The sequence below is a fragment of the Bemisia tabaci genome, chromosome 3, assembly GCF_918797505.1.
Source record: "Bemisia tabaci chromosome 3, PGI_BMITA_v3".
NCBI lineage: Eukaryota > Metazoa > Arthropoda > Insecta > Hemiptera > Aleyrodidae > Bemisia > Bemisia tabaci.
The window spans coordinates 22,054,260-22,073,508 of record NC_092795.1 but is presented as its reverse complement, the minus strand read 5'-3'; the positions used below and the strand labels follow the sequence as shown (position 1 = coordinate 22,073,508).

Here is a 19,249-nt window from a genome sequence, read left to right as displayed (position 1 = left end):
TGTTTTAGCTTCCCTTTAATGAAGTACAGTAAAATACAAAAATAAGTTTTAGGACAGCTTAACTTATTTTGACCCCAACAGCTCATAATTAAAAAAAAAAGATATTAGTAAAAAAGTATGTTACCGTCCATCAATTCATAATTGAAATTAATGATGGAGGGATGCTAGATAAAATAAATTTTTACTGTTGGACGACAAATCAAATAGTTAACCCAAAAAGCGTAAAGAGCTGCAGTCAAAGTCTTGTAGAGGAAATACTCAGGACTCAAAAAATGTACCACCCAACAATAAAACTGAAAAAGTTGAAGTATACACAATTCCACCTCTTACACTTCATTAAGAAAAGGTTTTTGTTTTTGTTTTTTTTTTTTTTTTTTTTTTTTTTTTTTTTGTGGCTTTGACATGAAGGAAAAAAATTAAAGGAGAGAGGAGGGGGTCCTCTGGGGTTTCACACTCATTGGGATAGTAAGGAGAATCTATCGGCACAACTATAATTTCAAAGTCATTGAAGACAGAGAGGCATGGACAGTCCTTTTCAGAGGCTACTGTTTCATAAAGCAACTCTCATAAGAGTTGGAGAAACAAGTTTAAGTAAAAAACTTACACTGCTTAAATGGGGGTGGGTAAGCTTAGACAGCAATAGGTAAAAATCTACAAGGGTAATATCAAAGGGTGTCATAAGATTAAAAGAGCTGACAGGGGGTCATCTACACTTGTTGATAAAATATTTTCAGCACTGAAGGGGAAGGAGATAAGTTATTGCCATGGAATCTCATGGTCAAAACAGTAAATTAAATAAGTAATTGGATCAAACCACCTACAGAGCGAATTAAAATTAAAGGGAAAAATTTAAACTTACAATTAGCTTCATCAGAACTGTCATCTGCCCCACAATTGGCAACACTGTTACAGCGGAGATTATCCGCGATGCAGTAGCTATTTTTGGCACATTTAAATTCACTGCAAGTTTTAGGTGCTACTGCTACTTCCGTCCAAACAGCGCGAAATCCCTCTCCACCTACAGATTTGTCTGCAACGACAAAGCTACAACAAAAATTTAGCAAAATTAGGACAAGTTTTTGGATTAAATGAAAAATACAGAAGAGAAAAGATAAAAGAAGATCTTTACTAATTATTTCCTCACCTCTTGATGATCAGCTTTTGCTATTCATTTCAACTTGTAGTTTCCATTCTAATCTTAATTGAAAAGAATTGAAAATTCAGAGAATAGTGTGGAAAATGTGGCTCAGTTAACTTAATTTTTCATTTTTAAACCTCACTCGTGCTGGTTTAAAGCTTGATGATGTAACAGAATCAAACACTGGAGGGAGGGATTTGGGCAAAATAGGTACTTGTAAAATATTTGCTATGATGAGCATGATGATTCTGTTGATGACAACTGATGCCAAACAATGGTAAACAGCATCATGCAGCAGTATACTGTAAACATTATCCCCTTGACACAAATAAAGTCTATTAAAAACTCATCCCTTTTGTAAGCAAGATACACACATACTTGCATAGGTACATTAGTCAGGCCTCTTAAAATGGCAAAAGGTTTACATAAGCTTAGAGAAAAAAATGTGGTATTTGGGTTTTTGGCAAATGACAAGAATACAGACATTTTTCTCTTCAATGATCTTTGGTTTGTAATAAATTCTTCCTTCAAAAAGTGTCTTAAATAACATTTTGTGGTACGTTTTTTTTATTTTATTTTATTAAGTAAGGTTACAGATAAGTTTAATCACCTATTAAATAAATTAATTGAAATACTGTACCTCAGTTTCATTACATTTCCATCAGAGAGATACTGCCAATTGTCTTTAGGGGGTTTCTCTCCACAAAATTCTAATGGAAGGCCACTTAGCGTATGCCACAATCTGATAACAGCAGCGGAGCAACCTCGAGCTAAAAATTTGAAAGGAAAAATTTATAATTAAAAAAGAGTCCGTTAAAATACTTTGTGAAAGTTAGGACCGAAATATACATCATGGACAAGTATGCATGCAAAGTTAGGACCAAAATATACATCATGGACAAGTATGCATGCATTTTAATTAAAATTTATTGATTGAATTCGAAAAAGTATGCATTTTGGGCCACAAACCATGACATCCTTTCTCCCTTGTATCTTAACCTCCTATATACTGAAAGTTTGGTACACTACAACAAAAATTAGACTGGAAATGCATCTACAGTTGCTTTTGGATTGAATGTAACTCTTGTTGTGCCAAACGGCATAAGTCCAAGAGAGAAATTATGCTTTTTATAAGATTTTTTGCTCTATAACAAGAATAATCTGCGTAAACCTGAGTCAAATCACCTTAACTATAATTGTATGATCACCAACTTGTGCCTGCTGACTTGTGCCTCTAATCTCCTTTGTTCTTCATAACGACAGATCTTTGTCAAATTTTTGTTAATTATAATATTTTTGTAAAACAATGATCTCTTTGTGATTTTAAAATTTCATTAATTAATGGAAGAATGGGAAACAGCCTGAAATGCACTCATCTTAGATCGATGATAATTATATTAAAATGTGTAAGTTATAATGCAGATTTCAATTTTAACTCTCATCAATGAAAATTCATGGTTAATAAAAGTATTTCAAAAAAAAAAAAAAATACATATAAGCCTATTAAGGCTTGAAATTATGCTCCACCTTGATAATTGCAGGTCAGATTCCTTCTTCAATTAGGGTGAAGCAAGAACGTAAAATGTTTTTTGAGCCAGAGGGAATTCTGCATTGCCTTAAAATCATTGAAGGGGACGAAACATTTTACTTGTTAATTTTGACAAAAACAGTCTAAGTTTTTACGGTTTTCAGACATGTCTGATGTTTTTCCTGGAAAATTAAATGTAAAGGGAAAAGCTCAAGATATATTTTGCAATTTAGAATAATAAGATGACACCTTCAGGTTGGGTAATTTTGTCAGTTTGCATCTGGAATATTTAAGGACATTCTCTTCTGCAACTGCGATGGATAGCTTTTCCTTTGAAAGAGGTAAACAAAAAAAAAAAAAAAAGCACAAAATCAGGATAAAAATAAATTTTTAAATCGTTATTAAATCTTTCACTTACTGGGCGGATCTCCTTCAATGAAGAAAAAATCGAAATTAAGTAGGATTCTATGGTTAGGTCGCACTGTGATGAACCAACTACACACAGACCTTGATCCCCCTTTTTGAGGCCCGCTATACTTTGTGGGAAAATTAGGACTGGTAATTACACCATAATCGCTGCTGCTTAAATTCTGTCCGCAATCTGTACACAAATTTTAATACTTGAAATTAAGACCAAATCGAAAAGATAATTAAATAGGTAGTTCAATCCAAACGATTGGACCATTCACTTTGTAATAAAATAATCCTTAGAGAAGAAAAAATAATTTTCATTATGCTACAGGAATCACTAAAGCATGCAGTCAATAATTAATCAGTGGGCAGGAACTAGCTATGTTAAAATCAGATGGAGACAAAAAGGTTTTTATATTCTTGAATGATACAACTGGTTATTAATAACCATGGATCAAACACTACCTATGGATTTCTGGGGTACCTGACTATACTTGGCTCAGCTCTAAATCACTCTTCTTTTATTCTTTATAACCTGAGCTGGAAATCATGTGAAAGTTTGAATTAAAAAAAGAAATCATGTTTGCGAGATGTTTCCTAAAATCATGAGACCATAACTTGGGGACATACAGATTCACCCTTATATTCATACAATAACTTGAAGACAAATAAATTCATCCTTCACTATAAAAATTGGTATTTGACCGTTGCTAGCAGTGTTCTAACTCAGCTTTAATGATTTCAGAGCCACTTGGCTGAGGAGCTTCATTTTCAAGCACAATGATAATTTTTGGGTATCCATGAATATTATTTAAGAAGAGGCAGACAATTTTTCCAGGAGTAAAGTTGTTATAAAAATCAAGGCCCCGCCAATAAATTGGATATATCTTTATTTTCAAGCGAATTTAGCACATGGTGCTCAGTGATGTTAGGACTCTGGTCGCCAGCGCCCGTTGCCAGTTTAAAATTAAGAATAATGCTTTTTTCAACTTGTTGAAAAGTTTAACCAAGGATGCATTTTATTCTTAGTTTGTTGGATGTTATTGGGGATGATAATGTTATTTTCAATGTGAAAAAATCCTTGGGTAAATAGCTCATTTTTAATATCAACGCAGCAGCTAGGCACAGCTTGGGCTAAGTAATGCCAAAACAAAACTATCTATGCTACAATGTTACTTTTTAGGAAAAATATCCTACATAGCTTCTAATTTTGCTTCAAGACCATGCAGCTTGGAGCCTTAAACAGTTGCCAAGTAACAGCTAAATTCGGTTTTGAGGGGGGGATCTCCTCCTTCATAATGAAGTTTTAGTTCATAATCTCACAAACAGATAGTACAAATTACAAGTTACATTCCATCAATATAGTGGGCCTGTAGAGCAAAAAGAAAATTGTACAGTGACAAAACAAATAAGTTGTCCCTCTTTTAGAGAGATTGCAAACTAGCAGATGAGTTAACTTGTTTGGGATTGAAGGGGTTAATACAAAAATAAGGAATGTATACCTCCAAACATCGGTTTAGCAGGCTCAAAAGCATATCTTGCTTTAAAGCCACTATAGACTCCTTCAGCATCAGTTCGAAGGAATATCCTCAATCCCACAGCTCCTAAACTTGATTCGATTGGGCCCGGAGAGGTTGCGCCACAATACCTTCCTATTAGATGCACTCCACCGTCCCGATACAAATTTGAAATTTCTACCCAATCTTCATGACAATTGTCAAACCTAGTTAAACAGTAAAATGGGGAAAAAATCAGCACTCATTCATTGCATTGATTCATATTGAAACTTCGAGGGTAATTTGTGAATTCCACCGAAAAATAACTAACCGCACCTTGAATACAGGTGCTTTTTGTTACCTGCCTCTGGTATCTTGTAAAGAGTATAAGCTATATATAAGTCAGGATACGGAATAACTCTGATGAATAAGAGCAACAGCAGTTTAAAAGCGGCAATTACTAGTAGTTGGAAACAACTGTTTATGAGCATTTAATTCTCCGTTTTCATAGTAAAATTGGTGATGAAACTCCAAAACCACATATCTCGGTTTGCGATGTTGTTGTTCCTGTCATACTTAATTTTTTAAATAGGGAAGTTCTCAACGTCATTACTAAAAACTTTCATTATTATTCTTCTCTGTGTGAAGCAAATTCTGAAAAAATTTCAAGGAATGATGTTGATTTGTTTTCCTTTCAAAAAATAAAATTGGAGCGGAGATTTACAAACAAGATACATGGTTTAGTAGTTTCATGGTCGAAATATACATTTAACAGTAACATTTTGAAGGAAATTATACATAATTAATGATATTCTGGTATTTGATAGAATTTCTGTTCTGAAGTGGTTGAAGGACAGCTTCAGGTATTAAACATGAATTTCTGTGGAGTAATAGATATTAGGGCTGGGCGAATAGTGAATTTTCCGAACGAAGCAAATAGCGAATAATTTCGGCAATTATTCGCGAATAGCGAAGCAAATAACGAATAATTTAAGTCAATTATTCACAGCTACGAATAGTAAAACGAATAATTTGAAATGACTTTTTTAAGTCTGAAAATTCGCGAATATTACAAAAGTCGACAAAAAAATGTGATTAATTTTTTTAAGAATTTTCCATTTGCTCATACACCTGCACAGAAAACAACAACAGTAGCCTAGGCTGTTAAGAGTGTGTTTGAAGATCCCTGGATGCTGGCTTGACTGTCCCTGCAGGTACGTATGCATTCCCAGGATTTGAAGTTAACTGCGCGGGCAGTCAAGCTAGTGTCGAAGGATCACCAGACACAATATTTTATTTTTTTCAGTGTAAATGAAAATGTATTTATGAACTTTTTTTTTCTATTTCAGACATTTCTGTGTCTTTCAATCCTTAATTTGGGCTCTTTGCTTGTCCCCCAATTGCAATCGCGCTCGCTGTTCGTAAACTCGGCAAAGTCGGTAAAGATCAAAGGAGATCTGCCGTTCGCGATGTCTCTGGTGGAAGCTGGAGCCTTTCGCAGGTCCTCGCAGATTCACGATTGCCACTGGGAAATTCGTTATTTTTGACGGCGTGAATATTTGAAAATTTCAGTTCAAAAATTCACTATTCGCGATGGCGCAATTATTCGCAATTTGCGAATAGTGCGCAAGGCAGACGAAGCGAATATTCGGCGAATATTCGCGGCGCGAATAGTCGGAATTGCGAATATTCGCACAGCCCTAATAGATATTAATTCGCTAAAACATATACTGTTAAAAAAAATTTTACAGATTTTTACAATGTCTTTTGCAGCAACTAAAACAAGTAAATTAAAACGAGCACTTAACAATTTCATGGAGATGTTATACGTACCCATATTGAGCTACAGATGTGTTTGCTGAGTCAGCACGAACTTTAAATTGTTCAAAAATTATAACAACTTGTTCATTTATCGACGTTATAAAAGTGTAAGTACAATTTGTACTACTAGGATAATTTCCAGGAAAGCGAGGTGAGTTGAACTCTCCTCGTTTTTTACTAGCACTCTGATATGAAAAAGCACAGCTTCCATCAGGAGCTGCTGTGCCTGGAACACGATATTCTGGGGGGGCAAAAAAATCGAAAATTAGCACAAGAATTGCTTATATACTTTCAACTTACAAGATAAAAAAATATATAATATGAAGTTAAATGTGAATAATGCAAACATAAAGTAAAAAAGTAAAAGAGATAGAGAAATTATGGAGACGATTACATTCACTATGCTGTAAATTGAGAGTAAAAGCAGAGTTCTATTTTTTAATTGGGAAGTTCAAATGCTGATGCAATGATACCAAACAAGACTGGCTATGCCAATATACATACTTGCATCAAATTTTCAAAATGAGGGTGAACTTTGAATGATGATGCACCAGCTATTACAGAATTAAATTGAGAACTAGCTTGCATTTTTAGAGGTAAGTTATGAGCTGATATTTTTGACTTGAAAGTGGTAGAGCTAACCATCTTCAGCTGATCTAATTGATTGTAATATTAGTAGGATTGCTATTTATTTATCACATTACTTACAATTTATGTTTTATCTTTTTCACGTCTACAACATAGACACCACATTAAAAGAATGGTAAAGGAATATTATTATGCTTATGAAGTATAGATTTGTGAGAAGATTCCAAATCAAATAACTTACCAGTTTCAAATATATATTGAGCTTTGAAGCCTCTACCCTGTAACTCTCCACTGCTAAATATCATGACTAAGCGAGGTCCATCTGACACAACAGAGCTGGTTTTTGTGTCCTCTCCACAAAGTTCATGATCAAACTTATCATAGGAATCAGTGGTTTCTTGTCCTTTCAAATAAATTTTCAAGTAACCATCGCTACAGCTGAAAGTAATAAAGGAATTACTTAAGATTTACAAACATAAAAAATTGGCACTGCCCTTTTAAGAACTAAATCATGATTTTACTTAGAGATCAAAATGCGGAAGAAAAGTTTCAAGATGTTCTTTAATTGTCTCTAACTTAAGATTTTTCCTATTCTCATTCCTTTTACGGGACTTGAAACTTTCAAGGAGCTGTGCTAGGGATACCAAGATTTCTTCATTTTAGGATTCCTTGACTGCCCTCTGGCTCCAAAACTTCAGAATTACCTGGCTTTTTCCTGACTTTCCCTGACCTTTGATCAAATCCTCCACTTGGATTTTTTGTCTCTTGATTTTTTTTTTTTTTTTTTTTTACCACTTCAAATAGCCCACAAGGGCTAATCCCGCGCTTTTTAGTCCCTTCCCCCCTCCGTCCCTACTTAACAACCAGTCCCAGGCAACCATTGTTTGAGACCATCAAACTAGGATCGCCTGGCAAGGAATTGAACCCGGAACCTCCCGATCAACGAGCTAGCGCTACAACCACTACATCATAGGAGGCCGACAACCCCAGCCGATTACCCAGACTTTTGCTGAACTTCGGACAAAATCTCCACTATCATATTTAATGGTAACAGAATTTTCAGGATTTACAAATGTGATGACATGCTTACTCTCCAATCTCCTCTGTAGGGATAAAAGAACGGATTAAAGATTTAATACAGCAATTAAGTACTTACTCTCCTTTATCTCCTTTAGGAATGTCAAACAAGGAGAATTCTAGACGAACACGTTCAAGATTTTGAGAGTCCTGCATACCGTAAATAAAGTACCGGCATACAATTTTTGGATGATACGGATAAGGATAATTGGGGCTGTACACAAAGCCGTTAGATCCTTTCTTGCTCAGAATTTTTTGATCACATTCAGTACCACGAATGTGTTCACCATCATTTTTAACGATAAAATCTGTAATAAATAAGAAGCACAATTAATAAACTTACTAACAATAGTGCAAGCAAAAGGGTTTTTGAAAAGGGCTGGTTGATGTCTAGACAAGCCTTGAGTATTTAATTATTTTGAGGCAAAAAATTCTCTAGACTGACGGTAAAATGATTGAACAGCACTTCTAATTCATTCGTCTAAACTAGACAGTGCATTTACAGGATACTATTAGCAGGATCGTGGAAATAGTGAGAGTATATATTAGGTTCTGGATACCTACTTATCACCATTTGCAACGAGTATGTCAAGAGTTACAATGTGAAAATTTTGGAAAAATAATTAATTTAGTATTCTTGTGCAGGCTCTTCCCGATCTTTTCTCCTTCCATGAGATTTTTAGTTTTTGGTTGACATTGGGCTTATCTATTTTACAAGAGGATCAAATGAAAATGAAACTGGAAATTAGGAAAAAATCCTGCCTTTAAGTGCCTTAATGTCTGTACATATTATTATTTTGTACAGCCCTCCTACGAAAATTGATGGTGTGATTTCCACATTAATCTTTTGCAACACTCCCTAAATATAGCATCTCAAGTAATGACTTTATTCTCCAATGCAACTGAATTTCATGAACATGTCTGCAATAAATTCATAGTACATCTGAAGTACATGGCCCTGTGCAATGATTTCCCTTGTAACTGAAATTTGATTTTCTTATATCAAATATGTAAGCAGGCTAACTATTATAATCTTGGTAGGAAAGAAAATTAAAATTTGAGACTAGTTCACGCTCTTCTGACCAATATAATGTCGAAATATTTTAAATTTAACTTTATTTAAGATGAAAAGAGCGTACCTAATTTTACAAAACTTTCACTAAACTCAAAAATTCCTTTGAACCCTCTGTTTTGTGTATTGGCAGTTCTTTGCAGGGTTTCAAAGGTGACTAAAACTTCGTTGTCAGAGGAATAGATGTACAGGTTGCGCTGTTGGCCACAATATGTTCCAATTATTGCTGAATCATTTGTTCGCCCATCATAAATTTTAACTACATCAAAAGGACAGCTGAAAAACAAAGAACAATTGAAAATTTAAGGCAAGTTTAATTCAAGAAATATCGATACAGTGAAAACAATGGAGTGGACCACCGGACAAGGAGCAAAATGAAGCATCATGATGTATATTTTTTAACTCAAAATTTCATATTGAACTTGATTTGTGCAACAAAAATGATCGACAGTAACTCGTGCGTTTCTCAATGCATCAATTCAAACTTACCGCTCATTAAAAAAAGAAAAAATCAACGTATTTGAAATCCCACACTAAATGTTGATAGTACAGCCTCTGGGCAGTATGACAATATGACAACCTCAATATTGCTGCTTCAGTTCACTCATTGCACATTGTTTGAATTTTGAACAACACAGAAAGAGGAAGGAACACTTCTTATTGCGAAGCCTGCTAAAATAGTTATAGTGCATGATTTAATTCATGTGGACTATGGATTTTTCACATGAGCAAGAAATCCACATTTTTCGTAACCAATCTTAGACAAAAATTGTTTGTGTCTCGGTTGGGAGTTAGTTTCAGTAATTTGTGTTGCGCAAACCCTACTCTACATGAAACTTTGAAAAGAAACCAACGTCAGACTGCTTTTTTCACCTCATATGGTGGTTCATTGAGGGATTGATTACTGAAGCACTAGAAATGTTTCTCATATTTGAATGTACTGTTTTGAGAAGGGTGGAAGTTTAAGATGCTAATTTTTTCAGAAACACAAAGATCTGTACACAACAATCCTAACAAGAAAACTAAACACTCTAGAACTGGGGAAAGAGAAGATTGGAAAAATGTCACATCAAAAAAAGACACGATTCAACAAAAATGTATGTGCTAACCAATTGGCCAACGAGGATTAATGCATTTTTCAGGTTGATGCGACTTTTGTCCAATTTTTTCTTTCCCCAGTTCTAATGATGCTATCATGAAGTTGCTAAATACTCGTTAAAGTATATGACAGTATACTAATTGAGTCTGAAAATGCCAAAAACTTAATTTTTGAAAATTGATGTTCTGTCCTTTTGAAAATAAAGCATTCATCCTGCAGCTGATTAAACCGTTAACAGTCCATTATTAGTCCCCTTTAGGTTGTACTTTTTTGTAGATGAAATGAAATAAAATAAAATAAAATAAAATACTAAGGGGAAAACCCGTCCGATTTGCATTTTCTATTCTGCGGAGGTACCAGATAATAGTTTAAAAATAGAGGAATTAAGCATTATCAACCAGTGGCGTGGCGTCCATAGGTTCGCAGTGTTCGCCGAACACCCTAAAATATTTTGAAACAATTAATAAATTATGGCTAAGAAAGTGGGAAGCAATACAGAATACAGAATACAGAATAGTAGATCGCAAATAAGTATCGGGCGCTTGGCTTCCGACAGCGGCATGTGGGGCGGCGGAGAGAGAAAATCCTGTGACGCGTGGTCCGCACCGGCTACCGAACCTGGATGATCTGCGTACGGTGAGGAGAGAGAACCTGGGTGCAATGATGAAGGGGCAAAGGGTACACGAGAGAGGAGAGGCACCGGCGCACGGCGCAGAGCGGAGCGTGAGCATTGGGTTCGGAGACGAGTGCGGACCGCGCTCGCGGAGGGAACACAGCAAAGAGAAAAGGGAGGGGAAAAGAACGAGAGAGGAGAGCCGCTCATTAGTCCAGCTGTTTCCTATAGCAGTGGTCCGCAAGGGTTTGCGAACCGCCGAATTTCCTCTATGCCGCGATTCGCTCTCCGCTTCCCCCCCTGCGCCTGCGGGCCGCATCTCCCAGTTTCCCAGTCTCCCTCTCCCACCTCTCTCTGCAGGTGCGTGTTGCGAAAATACGTTATCATTTAACAAAATGAATAACAGGAAACCGATCGGTAAAAAGAACAAAATTTCAATGACAATTTACCGGCACAATTTTCACCAGAAAGGGTTAAATTCGTGTTCTTGCGGCTTCATTTTTTAAAAAGTTTCCGGGGCAGACCCCCCGAACCCCCCCTTAAGGAAGGGGAGTGAACCTTCCTGACCCCCCCCCCCCCTTAAGTTAACACTCCTACCGAACGCCTACCGGACATAGTCACGCCACGCCACTGTTATCAACTCTATGTCACTTTCAAAATCTCGCAAGTCTACTTATTGCTGATGGAAAGTAAAAGGTGTACACAGAGTGGGTATGTTTTTAGGGAAATGATTTGTATTAAGATAACCAAGTTAAAAAAAAAAAAAAAAAAAAAAAAAAAAAAAAAAAAAAACTATTCAAATTTTTAAATACATTTGATAAGTTCTTTAGTTACAAGCTTTTTTGTTATTGCATTTTCTTCTCATTTAAAAATTCAGGGACCAGAGCCCATTGAATATTCTTCAAGGTGCATTCCCATTCAGTGAGATGATAAGTTTGGTGCTGGAAGTACTGTTGAGGTGCTCTTATACTTACTGAGGTCCTCCATAAAATAAGTCAAAATCTCGAAACTCGAGTCGAATTCTCTGGCCCTTTTTCCCAAGGAAAAGGTAGCTACAATAAAGGTCTTTTGGATAGACACCAGGGTATGTGGGTGAAATTATAGTTCCCTGTCTTTTGGCTTCAGCATGGATTTCAAAACTGCATGGGGAGCTACCAGTTAAATTACCAATTTGATATTCGGCTGGAAAAAAAAAACAACAAAAAAGTCATTAATTTAGTTTGGATTGGAAGAAAGTGATAAGTAAGACTTAAATTCTAAGGATCTCAAATGATGAATCAATTTGCCAGTTTATATTAAAGGTATCCACCCGCTTGTTGGCTATCAGTTGAAAGTATAAGAGATTTTGGTAAGTTCCAGAAAATTGGAGCACCAGTGTAAACTGCTCACTCTCCTATGATTTCAGATGAAAAAGAAAATTAAGAAGCCTTAAAATTCGATGTGTAATCATGGACAAGAAACAGACTGATCTGTGGAAAATCATATCAAACCTCAATCTCTCTGTACAAAATGTTTCTGCCAAAAGAGGTTGGATGGTTGAATTTTTCATGAGAGAGTCACAAGAGAGTATCCAGTTCATACTGGCATTCTATTTTTCAGGAAATGGCAACAATCAATCTCAGTTTGAGCTAATTATCAATTGTTTTACATTGGAGCTCTTTCAAGCTTCTAGGATTTGCAATTTAAGTATCTTTTCTTATGTGACATTTCCATAGACACAATGGTGCCACTGGCATTCTCTGAAACGAACTCCTAAGCTTAAAAAGCACTCAAATTCGAGGCCCTGATGGTGGGTATCCCCAACGCTACACTGAGAGTCCACTTCCTGTACCTAGTCAAATTTTCCAAGCACAGAGAAGGGGATAAAGAAGTCCGTTCGCTGCTGAGGTTCCAGCTTTGAAGTCCCCAAACAAAGTGGCAACCCCACTACTATACTTGCTTCCTATCTTTGCATGGAGTTAGACTGATCATAGAGAGAGGTGGACTCAGCATAACGAGGGAGATCCCTTCAATTACAGCCTCAACTTTGAGAGCTTTACTCAAGCTTGGAAGAGAAAACCAGGGGCACCAGCGTATTCCTTGCAAGATTTTACAAGATAAAAATACTCATATTGAAAATCCCTGACACGCACAAGAGTTCTATTGGGAACAAATGATGTATTACTCAGTACTTGTCTCAGTTGATAGTAAATGAATGTTGAGTTCCTGCATGAGGATCTCTTTTCTCAGTCGCATGTGTATGAGTAATGATACATGTGTCACGTATATTTCATACATGTATCTAACCACTTGAAGAAAATAAATGTGGACATTACCTGACTGCATCTACGCACAGAAACCGTGGCCTATGCTTATAATATTCAAAACGGTTTTCTCGAAAGACAATTCTTATAAATGTGATGAGGGTGGAATATTTAACTTGCATTCTGCGCACAACCTCTCCTTGATATCTTTTAACGAAAGAGACAGCTAGTCTCGAGGAAGGAATGGAACTTGAACGATGCATGAACATATTTAGACTGTGGTAATTAAATTCGATAAAACAGGTACATAAAGCAAGTAACTTTAGTTGAACGCAAATTAATTGCAAAAATTGAATTCACGAATTCACTTGTTTAGGTTAGAAATTGGAGGTAAACAAATCATTGCGCGCCAATTGTGTACTCTATGGCCAATTGCGCGCATTCCCGCCCAAAGTTCCCGCCATTTCTGCGGCGCAGTCGTATCAAGTGACAGGAGCCAATCAGCGAGTGAATTTCATTAGCGGGGAAAGACAGATATTTTGAATTGACGGACTTGTGTCGCATCGAGCGCTAACTACTCGAATCACGAGTATTTTACAGTGATATGTAATTATTTTAAATTTAATTAATTTGATTTATTATTATTTATTTTTTTTTTTTGGACTAATGAATTCTGTGGAGTAAAACTAAGCTTTTCAAGTCCTCTAATTTCTGGTTCTCGCTGCAGCCCCAAATTCTGTACCACAGAGAAATTTCAACATCCAGTTAACAATTTACGTTACACGAAAGTGATATCTCGTCCTTTTTACTAGGATTCCTTTATTAAACCATCTATTGGAATGATCTTCAGTAATATCAATTTTTAAGGCTCCAGTAGAAGATTATTAGGATTAAATTATCTTGATTCCTGCGGCGGGTAGGCGTCGCAGAGCGCCTTAGTGCGCTGTGAAAGCGACTGATACATACAAAAGTTATCTGAAGCAGTGTGGGTGGGAGTAAGACCTGGCCCGAGCTACATTTTCTGTGAAACTTATAAAATTTGACTGATGAACTTTCTTACTGTCATTAAAAAAAGTGTATCTTCCGGCGAAAAGGTCGGCAGTAGTGAAGTTTTTGTCCGTGTGGAAACTAAGAGCAACCGAACGGTAAAGAGAGATGCGCCGACGGGGGGCAATATCTCCACAGTAACGGCCTCCAAACGGCGAGTTGACGAGGTCTTTAGCTTCTGCCTGCAGGACCTCTGAATAAACGTCCAAATACTCGTGAATGCACCTGAAAAGAAAATCGAGGGAAAAATTAACATTTTAACAAAAGTATCCTTCGTGAATGTTGAGCCATTAAAACAATTGGAGGAAACCGTGATTAAGAAAAAATGAAAAATGTTTCAGTCAGGTGTATAATTGGACCGCGTTTAACAGAAAGGAACCAAGCCACATCAGCTATTGCCAAATTTAGCTGGGCAAGTCAATTTTTTACGAGGGAACGTTTGTGTGGATTCCTTTGAAAATTTTAAAGAATTTGCTTTGTATTAAGGAGAAAATTCACTGAAATTTGCACAAAAATCCGCCCAACCGTTTTCATGTAAAAAATTAATTCCCTAATTAAATTTGGCAATAGCTGATGTGGCTTGGTTCCTTTCTGTTCAACGCGGTCCAATTGTGATGTAGCAACTAGTAATTGGAGAGCAGTAGCAGTATTTTTCGATGCTTAGAGGAAAATCTGCTGCGAAAGTCCTCTTGCGAGACTCATGGGTCATTTTATTAGTTAAGGTAATTTTTGATTGGCCTCGACGATTACATTTCAATTTTCCGAGTGACCATTGAATTTGATTCGTTTTGAAAAATAATATGAATCTTAATTTTGTTTTACTACGCTCAACTTTTACACTGCCGTGCTGAGGAAGAACGTAGTATGAACGTTTGAAGGCTGCCAGATATCTCATGATAAAAAATTAATGTTTAAAGGATTTTGAGAGTATATTTCCTTGAAATTTTCAAATACTTTCAATCGAATTGCGATTAAAACCCTCTGGAATATGGGAAGAAAATTTTCAAAAATTTTCACGGAAATTCGTATTTTATCAAGGGCACTTTGGCAATGCTGGACGGCTAGCACGGTGTTCTTGCTTAGCAGGGCAGTACAAGGGTCATCCGAAAAGTAAAGGTTCCTTCATTTTATATCTTTCGGGAAGAAAGAGATAAAGAATACATCAAATCGATGAGAAAATACGTATCGGGCATACTCAGTACTCATACTTAAGCAGTACGGAGAAACATTGGTGGATCTAGCAAATTGGCAACATCGTTTTTTCTCCATTCAAACCCATGGAAATGTATCGATTCTTCGTGGGGCCTGGCGTTCTGATAAGGATCGATTATTTAACATAGGTTTAAATGGCGGAAATCCGGTGTTGCCAAATTACTGGATCCGCCTCTGCGGAGAAATAGAGGAAATCTGTGGAATTTTTGAGACTCACTACTATGCGCTGGTGAGTGGTACCTAAATTTTAAAAGTGCTGTATTGGGCGTGATTGCTACAACTGGGGTAATTGTTTGCGTAGTACGTCATCAGAGATCCGGCATGTAAAAATTAAGAGCGTCCTTTCTAAGCATCGCATATGGTGTAAAAGTGGATCACATATTTTTTTAAAATATTACACCCACCCTGACAGCATCCCTTATAAGTTCAAACAGAACGTAGCCATCATAAGGTAAAAAGTTGAACAGCGTTGCTGAATAAAATGACAAGCACTCAAAGGCACGAGAGACTTTATACAAGGCAAAGATAGAAAATGAAATGATTAGGTGAGCAGCGAGGTAACAACGGAACTAAAGGAGGGAAAGCAAACAAGCTCAGATAAGTGCCTTTGCTCCGTTTTAGCCGATTGTTTCGGCAAAAATTTAATTAAAATACCGATAGCATCAAGCTCCACCACACCTATAGATTGTCACTGCGTCAACTCGCAGCACCCTGTCCAATGAAGCATTGCGGACCTGATTGCAACGCAACCGAGACTCGAGTCATGATTTTCAGCCATTTCGTTGCGTGATGGCAGATTAATTTACTGATTTGGGATGAATTTAGTTTCACATCATATGAATTAATAATCGTCATTCGTTTGCACTTATATTTTAAATCCTCGCCATGATATACGATAAAAGAGAAGTCAGATTTTTAGTTTACAAGCAATTTCTGTGCCGGTAGGGTCGTTTTCCCACGAGTTTTGCCAATCATCCTCTATCCCAAAATTCAATTCAGAGACACTGAACAGAATTTTTAAAACCCGCGACGCTACCTTCCCTGAGTGGAAAGGCTTCGATACTTGTTCAAATTTAAATCAAAATCGACCATCAGATGACGGTTGGTCACCATACGACATTCTTATCTGATCAAAACTGGCAGTCCGGCCAATTTTAATAAAAAAAGAATGCAGCCATTCATCATTTTTTTGCCGCAAGGGACATGTTTTTGCCGAGTTTTCATCTGAAAATAATGCGAAATATCAATTTCAAGACTATTAACTTCCACACATGTCCATTAGATGATGTTTGATCAGACTTTGATGGAAATTTTGTTCAACGCTCGAATTCGCCTTTATCTGAAATATTTTTGCGAAGTGACTGAAAGAGCGACAAAAGTCGGTGGCAGAATAGGTAAGTTAAGATCTTCAGCTCTATTTTCATTCTGCACCGCGACTAGCGTATCCTCCGGACTTTGCACCCGTACTTTGTTGAGATAATTATTTTTTGATCTAAGGCGCTGAAGAAAAGTTCGGAAAACAAAAGGCTTTTAGATAAGTTACATTCTCACAGTAAATTTCCGTGTGCTGGGCTCAGAATACCTATCCATTTCCCAGCGTCCCTGGTTGGAGCCTCGGTTGAAGGACATAAGAAATAAGTTTTGCGAGACATTTCCGTTCAAGATAAACACCGGAAACGTTAGTCGCAACTTAAATTTAGCGATACGGAGAAGAATTATTTTACCTCCACTTAATAGAAGTTTGTCGGAGAGATTGGGAAAATCATTAATTCCAATATTGCAGTGTTTCAATTTTTTTTTCGACGATCACGAACAAAAAAACATAAACAAAAAAAAAGATTTTTCATTGCAAAATCGAGCGACGCACAGTGAATCGAATCAATAGGAGAGGTCGGACGAAATTGGGAACTTTAAAAGCTTATAACTCCGTTTATACAAAATTTCGAGGTTCTAAAAGTGATTCCATTGGTTTCCTCGGGAAATTTTCAGCTGAAAGCACCCCTTAAAATTTAAAATGTGACGAATTAAACACCAAAATTTGCAGTTTTGGTTAAAAATTTCATGTCAAGCCTCTCTGATTGACTTGATCCACTGTGAGACGGGGGTAAAATTTTGTACACATTTTTCATATGGTATGCGGACAGATATTCTTCCGCAATCAGGCAAAACGCCTTCGTTTGCTATTTTCTGAATATTGATCATACGTTTCATGAAAAGTATATGAATTGTCTTCGATGGAGGAAAGATCAATGCGAAGCGTCATTTTCTTATTTCTGAACCACACCTAAGTGAACTTAACCCTTTCCAGAATTTGTTGGACGTGCCACGTAGGGAGTGCAAAATACTAATACCTACGCCCCAACAAAACCATATTGATACCCTCATCCTGATGATGAGCAGCAGACTCTAAGCGAAGTGATTTTACGCCCAAGTAAATTCAATTTCATCTCAATGATACGGCAGCGCTTAACGAGTTTCCATGCACTTATGCCGGCTTTTCTGCTTGCCGCGCGTTTTGACCACTAGACAGGCTCAAAGTCATCATGGTTCGTAGACCTATTATATGGTTCTAACCTCCGTTAGATAGCAATATCATTTCCACGATCCGATAATTTCTATGCAACGTCGACTCAAGAAAAACGGATATGATTTTAAGGTTATCACTTGACGAGTAGTATTTCAATGGTGGAACTGTCATACCGCGGATCACAGAAATCCAATTTTTTGGAGCAGAAAAAAAGACTGTCTACGTCCTTCATCTATGACGATAGAAAGATAATAGTTCTGGAGCGTAGCAACAAGCATGAATATGTTCTTCGACACTACCCTGGTAAAAATTGGCGGTAGAATGTGTGTTCCAAAATACTATAGACCTAAAGCCGGCTGTAAGATTTTCAATAGCTTCCGTAGCCGGCTGTACAATTTCTTATAGTCTTTTATAGCCGATGGCGATTAAGCAACAGCCACACGATAAAGTTTATGCTAAACGTTACTAAATACGGATACTAGGACTTAGTTAGTTTTTGGACCACCGCTCTCTTTTTGTGCCGTAGTATATCTTGATTTATTTTGTGAGGAGAGCTCCGTACTTTTGAAGGATGCCTGTCATTCTTAATATGTTGGAGCGCTTTCAATTTCTTATGATACTGTGCATTACCTCTGGTGTGAAATAGTTGCTTCAAACGCCGTGGCACGCTGCGGCGCGGCGGGCGGGCAGAGAGCGCGGAACGCGCATCGGCGCCTACAAACCTAACTGGGATACTTCACGCATTGCGCAATGCGTGAGGTATCCCTGTTAGGTTTGTAGGCGCCAGTGCGTCACCGCTCCGCTTTGTGTTAGGCTCTAATATTTAATCTCGCGGAGTCAGCGTTTTTCAACTCATGATTTTGAAATGTTTGCACACTCTGTATGGATTATTCTCATTTTAATTGATGAAGAAAAATTTGTTTTAAAGGAAAATATAATGTGTGTTTTGTAAATATTAAGGTATTTCCGTATCAAACTCAATGATTCCAAAGCACACGAATTTCTACACAATTTCTTATAGCCTTTTATAGCCAATGGCGATAAAGGGTAAAGCCCGGTGATAGGAACTATAGCCCGACTGTATACTTTTTTATAGCTTCGTATAGCCCGGTTATATGATTTGCTCCGCTTTCTACAGCCAGCTCTATGATTTTCGATAGCCTTCTTTAGTCGGCTATAAAAACTCCTATGGTATATTTTGAAACGCTCCCATCGCCAATTTTTACCAGGGTATGAAAGCATTTTTGAAGACAACTTCAACTATTGCGAATTCTCAGAGAAAAACGAAGCTACAGTTATCTCTTTCTACGTCAAGAACTCAAGGGACCGACCTGTCGATTTCCTCTCTATAGAGGGATTCTCTTAGTAACCATAGTA

At 36.9% G+C, this 19,249-nt stretch overlaps 1 protein-coding gene across 4 annotated transcripts in view; it reads right to left on the bottom strand.

Annotated features, from left to right (window-relative positions):
* Positions 1–19,249, bottom strand: part of LOC109029926 (bone morphogenetic protein 1) — a 112,164-nt gene that overhangs the window by 12,468 nt on the left and 80,447 nt on the right. For all 4 annotated transcript variants that reach the window (XR_002008667.2, XM_019040630.2, XM_019040631.2 and 1 more), the window contains 10 exons: positions 14,147–14,358; positions 11,818–12,025; positions 9,199–9,407; positions 8,139–8,367; positions 7,224–7,420; positions 6,407–6,635; positions 4,580–4,800; positions 3,085–3,267; positions 1,779–1,908; positions 860–1,044 (listed from right to left, as the gene is read on the bottom strand). Coding sequence is in view for 3 of the 4 variants with exons in the window: in XM_019040630.2 (XP_018896175.2) it covers positions 860–1,044; positions 1,779–1,908; positions 3,085–3,267; positions 4,580–4,800; positions 6,407–6,635; positions 7,224–7,420; positions 8,139–8,367; positions 9,199–9,407; positions 11,818–12,025; positions 14,147–14,358 (2,003 nt within the window). In the remaining variant the exon portion in view is untranslated. The remainder of the gene's footprint in view (positions 1–859; positions 1,045–1,778; positions 1,909–3,084; positions 3,268–4,579; positions 4,801–6,406; positions 6,636–7,223; positions 7,421–8,138; positions 8,368–9,198; positions 9,408–11,817; positions 12,026–14,146; positions 14,359–19,249) is intronic.